The sequence below is a fragment of the Octopus bimaculoides genome, chromosome 2 (genome assembly GCF_046866305.1).
Source record: "Octopus bimaculoides isolate indiv1 chromosome 2, ASM4686630v1, whole genome shotgun sequence".
Lineage (NCBI taxonomy): Eukaryota > Metazoa > Mollusca > Cephalopoda > Octopoda > Octopodidae > Octopus > Octopus bimaculoides.
The window spans coordinates 129948736-129956456 of NC_142929.1; the positions used below are offsets into that span (position 1 = coordinate 129948736).

Here is a 7721-nt window from a genome sequence, read left to right on the forward strand (position 1 = left end):
TGGTGAAGGTATATAAGAAGAGAGAGAGTGGCAGAAAGAATGAGCAGAAAAGGCAGAGGTAGAAAGAGATAGTATGATTGGAGAAGGGGCGGTAGATGTAAATAGAAGAAAAAGATAAGTTTCATTTTCTGAATTTCTAATCAATATTAGAAAGAAGAAATATTTAATTTGCATAACTCACTGTATTTGATGGTATATAGGATGCATTCAAAAATGTATCCCCCATTGTCTTGTATGGGAATTCCATTAGGTTTATATATTAAAAACTTTATTTTTCTGAATATGCACCGCTGAAGTTGGGGAATATAGAGTGTTCATAAATTATCTTTATGACTTCCATAAGCGTTGTCTTGATGTGTTGCATGCAAGTGTTCTGATGTTTCTAATAAAACTTTGCCTATGTTCTTCAATGAACTCAGGTTATTATCCTTATTTTTCATTTTTTTATTTTGAATTTTTCAAATTGTAAAGGTAATTTACAGACAGCCTGTATATGAAAGTAAAGATGTGAGTTCACTGTTTCAATTGATATAAAAACATAAAACTTACTTTCAACAGAAAGTTTTGCTTCTGAAGATGATGACCCAGCTTGGTTGATAGCTTGGCACATATAGAAGCCAATATCTTCTCGAATAACTTCATTGATGAACAAGGAAAAGATCTCACTTGATTCTTCAGATATTTTGTAGACATTATCATCTTTAATTGGTTGTCTGTTTTTGAACCTAAATTAAACAGAAAAATCAGCTTGTTACAGATGATTAAATAAGAATCATTTATGCTAGTATAACCTGTGTTAAAGCAAGAATACACTGGGCAGGTGCCCAGGGGCCTCCAGAGGCCCAAGGGCCAATGCTAATCTATGTTTGCTATGGTTTTCCCAGTGTGCCTCAGATATTTCAAACAAACCATTTTGGTTTGTTCAGGATTCAATATGCTTCTGAGAAAGCCTTTAACATACATGTACACTTGTATATTATAAGGGGATAAACATGAAATTGTGAAGCTCATGCTTTTTCTTTCTTCTATCTTTTACTTCTTTCAGTCATTGGATTTATGGCCATGCTAAGGCACTGTGTTGAGGGGTTCAGTCAAATAAATTGGACCCAGTACTTATTTTTTAAGTCTGGTACTTTTTATATTGATCCCTTTTCCCAAGCCACTAAGTTATGACTGCATAAACAATTCAACACCCATTGTCAAACTGTGGTGGTGGACAAACACAATAAAAAAACACAAAGACAAATACATACAATAGGTATATATGGACCTCACAGAGGCAATAACTAGTGACTAAGACCTTTGGTAATGTGCCATGCTTGAGAAGACCTGTCAAGCCAAGTGAAATTGTACTCATGGCTGATGCTGGTGTCACGTAACTGGCACCCATACCAGTGGAACGCAGAAAGTACCGTTCAAGCATTGGGCCTCATGGAGGCAAAGTGGCCAATACCAGTGTCATGTAATAGGCACCCGTGCTGGTGGTACATGAAAACCACCATTCAAGCGTTGGGCCTTACAGAGGCAATGTGACCGATGCCAGTGTCACATAACTGGCATGTAGAAGCACCCATTACACTCTTGCAGTGATTGACATTAGGGAGGGTATCCAGCCATAGAAATCATGCCTAATCAAATTGGAGTCTGGTGTAGGCCCTCAGCTTACCAGCCCTGGTCAAACTGTCCAACTCATGCCAGCATGGACAACAGACGTTAAATGATGATGATGATATATATATGTAACGAGCTTCCTTACAGTTTCTGTTAACTAAATTCACTCACAAAATATTGGTCCACCTGGGGCTATAGTAGAAAACACTTCCCTATGGTGCTACACAGTGGGACTGAACCCAAAACCATGTGGTTACAAAAGAAACTTCTTAACTACATAGTTATGCCTGTGCCCAACCATGACTTTCTCCAGGCATTAATAATGTAAGTGACTGCTAATTCAAGTCACCAAGAACCTTATTATACATTAAGCGACAGTCATAGGTAAATAAACAGTGTAGAATATTTGTTTCCTTTTGGTTTCACTCCTTCAGATTTTCAAATTTTTGCACAAGGCCAGCAATTTGGGGTGTGAGGGGAGGGATAAGTTGATTACATCAACCCCAGTGCTCAACTGGTACTTATTTTATCGATTCCAAAAAGATGAACTGCAAGCTCAACCTAGGCAGAATTTGAAATCATAATGTAGAGACAGATGAAATGCTGTCAAGCATTTTGCCCAGCATGCTAGTCCTTCAGATGATATAAACACAATTGACAATATAACTATAAGAATATATCCATTACTTACCATATAATCCTGCCTTCAGGGTGAGCACTTATTTTGCATCTAAATTTCACACTTGCTCCTTCAGAAACAACAATATTATGAAGTCCTTGAAGAAATTTCGGTGGTCGGTACCTCTCGAGTGTATAGTCTGAATAAGAACAGAAGGAAACATTTGTATTACACTAGATTGCATTTAATGTTAATTATCTTGATTTCTTAGTTCATGATATTTACAGCTTCTTTTTTACTGTGAACATGATAATTATCATTGATTTGTGAAATAGATATTACATACAAAGTCAATATTGTTTTGTGAAGCAGTTATCACATAGAAAGATAATGTCGATTTGTCAAATAGTTATCTCATAGAAAGATAATGTTGTTTTGTGAAACACTTATAATGTAGAAAGATAATATTGCTTTGTGAAATAGTTATTGCATTCACATTTCCATGCTTGCATCGGTTGGATGGAGTTTATTGAGACAAATTTTGTATGGCCCACCAGCCCTCACCTGTTTCCAGACACGCTAATGTTTTCCAGAATACTGGAAATGAATGATATACATTTACAACAATCATGTGATGTCAGGACAAGGAGACACAAACATACACCTACTCACATTCACATACATACATATATATATATATATATTATCTCGCTGACATACTACGACGAAATCTCAAGATGCAGATAAGATAGAGATTTTTTATTTATTTACGGCCTCAAACATCTCATAATACCTTCGCGCTTTAGTTGCCCCCCCCCCTATTATTTATCTTGTTTCTCTCCATGAAATTCAATTGAATTCAGTTGTTGTCTTAAATTCATGCTTATTCATTTTCTAAGCTTCCTAAATTCATGCTACGTTATATTCTAATCACCCAGAATTCATTGCTCTTTTAAAAATTACGATTTATGCATTGTTGTCTCTCAAATATTTAAAATCTACAATTAAGAGCCCTATCTACTCGCTGGCGGTACCTACCCACCACTACCCATTTTCCTTTATTCAAAAATTCTTATCGCTCCTTAAAATTATGGCTTTTAAGTGTTGATTTCTCAGCCCAAGAATTACAGCGTGATGTGCTGCTTGACTGGTCCCCCCTCTCTCTCTCTCTCTCTCTTTCTATATATATATGATGATGATGATGATGATCTTTTCTCCCGCCATGCCTCTGTCTACCCCTCCATCCTCTCTCTCTCTTTCGTAGTTTTTCCTTAAGGTCTTCAGGTACTGGCTATATATAAATGAGAAACCCATTCTAAATTATCTCGCTGACATACTACGACGAAATCTCAAGATGCAGATAAGATAGAGATTTTTTATTTATTTACGGCCTCAAACATCTCATAATACCTTCGCGCTTTAGTTGCCCCCCCCCTATTATTTATCTTGTTTCTCTCCATGAAATTCAATTGAATTCAGTTGTTGTCTTAAATTCATGCTTATTCATTTTCTAAGCTTCCTAAATTCATGCTACGTTATATTCTAATCACCCAGAATTCATTGCTCTTTTAAAAATTACGATTTATGCATTGTTGTCTCTCAAATATTTAAAATCTACAATTAAGAGCCCTATCTACTCGCTGGCGGTACCTACCCACCACTACCCATTTTCCTTTATTCAAAAATTCTTATCGCTCCTTAAAATTATGGCTTTTAAGTGTTGATTTCTCAGCCCAAGAATTACAGCGTGATGTGCTGCTTGACTGGTCCCCCCTCTCTCTCTCTCTCTCTCTTTCTATATATATATGATGATGATGATGATGATCTTTTCTCCCGCCATGCCTCTGTCTACCCCTCCATCCTCTCTCTCTCTTTCGTAGTTTTTCCTTAAGGTCTTCAGGTTCTGGCTATATATAAATGAGAAACCCATTCTAAATTATCTCGCTGACATACTACGACGAAATCTCAAGATGCAGATAAGATAGAGATTTTTTATTTATTTACGGCCTCAAACATCTCATAATACCTTCGCGCTTTAGTTGCCCCCCCCCCTATTATTTATCTTGTTTCTCTCCATGAAATTCAATTGAATTCAGTTGTTGTCTTAAATTCATGCTTATTCATTTTCTAAGCTTCCTAAATTCATGCTACGTTATATTCTAATCACCCAGAATTCATTGCTCTTTTAAAAATTACGATTTATGCATTGTTGTCTCTCAAATATTTAAAATCTACAATTAAGAGCCCTATCTACTCGCTGGCGGTAACCCGCCCTCCCACCCCCTCCACCGGAAGTTCATTCCTCTGTCATCCCACCCCCTCCACCGGAAGTTCATTCCTCTGTCATCCCACCCCCTCCACCGGAAGTTCATTTCTCTGTCATCCCACCCCCTCCACCGGAAGTTCATTCCTCTGTCATCCCGCCCCCTCCACCGGAAGTTCATTCCTCTGTCATCCTGTCAACCTCGGCTGTCTCCCGGAACCCATCTAGTGGCCTTGGCCATCCTCTCCCCTACCTTTGGGTAGCGCATTAAGGTTGAGAAATGTTTGCAGGTTGTAGGTACTGTTTTGCTTATGAATTCTTCCAATTGCAAGTTTTCTTTTCAGGTACACGACACTGCTTTTCCCCTTCCCAGGCTACAGGCCCACACCCCCAACACCCATACTGTTAGGATTGGCACTCTCAACGTCGGCATGCTGAAAGGTAGATCTGGTGAAATTGTTGAGATGCTTGAACGGAGATGCGTAGATATGTGCTGCATCCAGGAAGTAAGATGGAGAGGAGGTTCTGCAAGGTTCCTCACAGGCAAAGAACACAGGTACAAGATTTTCTGGGCAGGGAACACTGACGGGGTCGGGGGCGTAGGAATACTTCTAGCGGAGAAATGGGTGGATAAGGTAATCGAGGTCGTTAGAGTAAGTGACAGAGTACTTAAGATCAGACTAGTGCTTCATCATAGATTAGCTACTGTCATCTCAGCCTATGCATCTCAACCTGGGCTACCAGATGGTCTGAAAGACCAATTCTATGACACCCTCTTGCAAACTACCTCGTCGACGAGTGACAGGGACCTTCTCTTTGTGGCTGGAGACTTCAACGGTCATGTCGGACGTCGTGCTGGGGGCTTCCATGGCATACATGGAGGCTATGGCTTTGGTTCCCGCAACGAGGAGGGAACCAGACTGCTGGAGTTCTGTGATGCAACCAATCTTATGGTCTGCAATACCAACTTCAGGAAACCTGCCAGTCACCTAGTCACCTACCGCTCCGGCAGACACTCTAGCCAAATCGACTACATCCTCGCCAGAAATAGGGAAAGAGGGCGGCTTATAAATGCCAAAACCTACCCTGGCGAAGAATGTACCCCACAACATAGATTAGTAGTTAGCGACTTTGGGATCAAGGCAAAATGGGTGCCCAGAATTAGACAGGCTTCGAGAAGAAGGGTGTGGAAGCTTAAAGACCCTGCAAACGGACAGAGACTTAGAGACAAGTTACTTGAAGCATTTAACGAAATAGAAGGGGATATAGCATCATACAACGTGGAAGACAATTGGAGATTTCTGCGGGACAACCTGTTGAAAGCCACCGACCAGATTTGTGGGTGGTGTAAGGTCCCCTCCCAACCCAGAGTAACGTGGTGGTGGAACAAGGAGGTAGACAGGGCTATTAGACAAAAGAAACAGGCTTGGAAGGACTGGAAGAACGGTGGTAGCAGGGAATTGTACCAATGTGCCAGAAGGGAGGCTAGGCGACAGGTTTATTTAGCCAGAGGGGAAGCAGATAAGGAAAGATTTGCCAATGTTCTGCGCCGTGAGGACCAAAGACTCGAGGTATTTCGTGTTGCAAGACAGTGTAGGAGAGAGAATAGTGATGTTGTAGGAGAGAAATGTGTTCGCATGGATGATGGTACGCTTGCATTAAATGAGGATGCAAAGAAAGAGGTCTGGAGATGCCACTATGATAGATTGCTTAATAAAGAGAATGAATGGGAGAAAGAGAGCCTGCCTTATGTCGACCCAATAGAGGGACCAGCTATCCGAGTTGATAGTACCAGGGTAGATAAAGCAATTAAGAGTATGAAGACCGGGAAAGCCCCCGGCCCATCAGGAATCACTGCAGAGATGCTCAAAATATCTGGCAGTGTTGGCTATAGCCTAGTCACCCGTATTACGAACCAGGTGATACACGAAGGAGTCATACCCTATGACTGGTGTAGCAGCATCATAGTCAACTGCTACAAAGGTAAAGGGGACGCTTTAGATACAAATAATTACAGAGGCATCAAGCTGTTAGATCAGGTTATGAAAGTTACAGAGAGGGTCATAGCCCAACTAATTAGGGAGCGAATCAATTTAGATGAGATGCAGTTTGGGTTCGTGCCAGGTAAAAGCACTACTGATGCCTTATTCCTAGTGAGACAGTTGCAGGAGAAATACCTAGCTAAGGATAAACCTCTGTACCTGGCTTTCGTTGACATGGAGAAAGCCTTTGACAGGGTCCCCCGATCCCTTATCTGGTGGTCAATGAGGAAACTTGGGATAGAAGAATGGTTAGTGAGAGCTGTGCGAGCCATGTACAGAGATGCTGCCAGTAAGGTGAGGGTTGGAAATGAGTACAGCAATGAATTCCGGGTAGAGGTAGGGGTCCACCAAGGTTCCGTCCTCAGCCCCCTATTATTTACCATAGTCCTCCAGGCAATCACAGAGGAGTTCAAGACAGGTTGCCCCTGGGAGCTCCTCTATGCTGATGACCTTGCCCTAATTGCGGAGTCACTATCAGAACTAGAGGAGAAGTTTCAGGTGTGGAAGCAAGGTCTAGAATTGAAGGGCCTTAGAGTCAACCTAGCTAAAACCAAAATCCTAATAAGTAGGAAGGTAGATAAAACACAAACCCCTTCAGGTAGATGGCCCTGCTCAGTATGTAGAAAAGGAGTAGGTAGTAACTCTATAAGATGTACCCGGTGCAAGCTATGGACACATAAGAGGTGCAGCAACATCAAAGGCAGGTTAACTAGCAAGCTAGTTTTTGTTTGTGGCAGATGTTCAGGTGCAATAAAGACTGCAAACAAACAGGAAACAACTTCTATCTCATTCCAGGGTGAAAAACTAGAGGTAGTCGATAGCTTCCGCTATCTGGGCGACCAAGTTAGTAGTGGGGGTGGGTGCGCTGAAAGTGTAGCTGCTAGAATAAGAATAGCCTGGGCAAAGTTTAGAGAGCTCTTACCCCTGCTGGCGACAAAGGGACTCTCACTCAGAGTAAAAGGCAGACTGTATGACGCATGCGTACGAACAACCATGCTACATGGCAGTGAAACATGGGCTGTAACTGCTGAGGACATACGTAAGCTCGCAAGGAATGAAGCCAGTATGCTCCGTTGGATGTGTAATGTCAATGTGAATACCCGTCAGAGTGTAAGTATCTTGAGAGAAAAGCTGAACATTAGAAGCATCAGTTGTGGCGTGCAAGAGAGACGATTGCGCTGGTATG

At 41.3% G+C, this 7721-nt stretch overlaps 1 protein-coding gene across 1 annotated transcript in view; it reads right to left on the reverse strand.

Moving 5' to 3' along the window:
• The window catches only part of LOC128247092 (uncharacterized), a 201772-nt gene that overhangs the window by 120073 nt on the left and 73978 nt on the right, over positions 1-7721 (reverse strand). The window contains exons 21-22 of the mRNA XM_089338070.1: positions 2303-2429; positions 550-725 (exon numbers count right to left, since the gene is read on the reverse strand). Of these exons, the coding sequence (XP_089194196.1) occupies positions 550-725; positions 2303-2429 (303 nt within the window). The remainder of the gene's footprint in view (positions 1-549; positions 726-2302; positions 2430-7721) is intronic.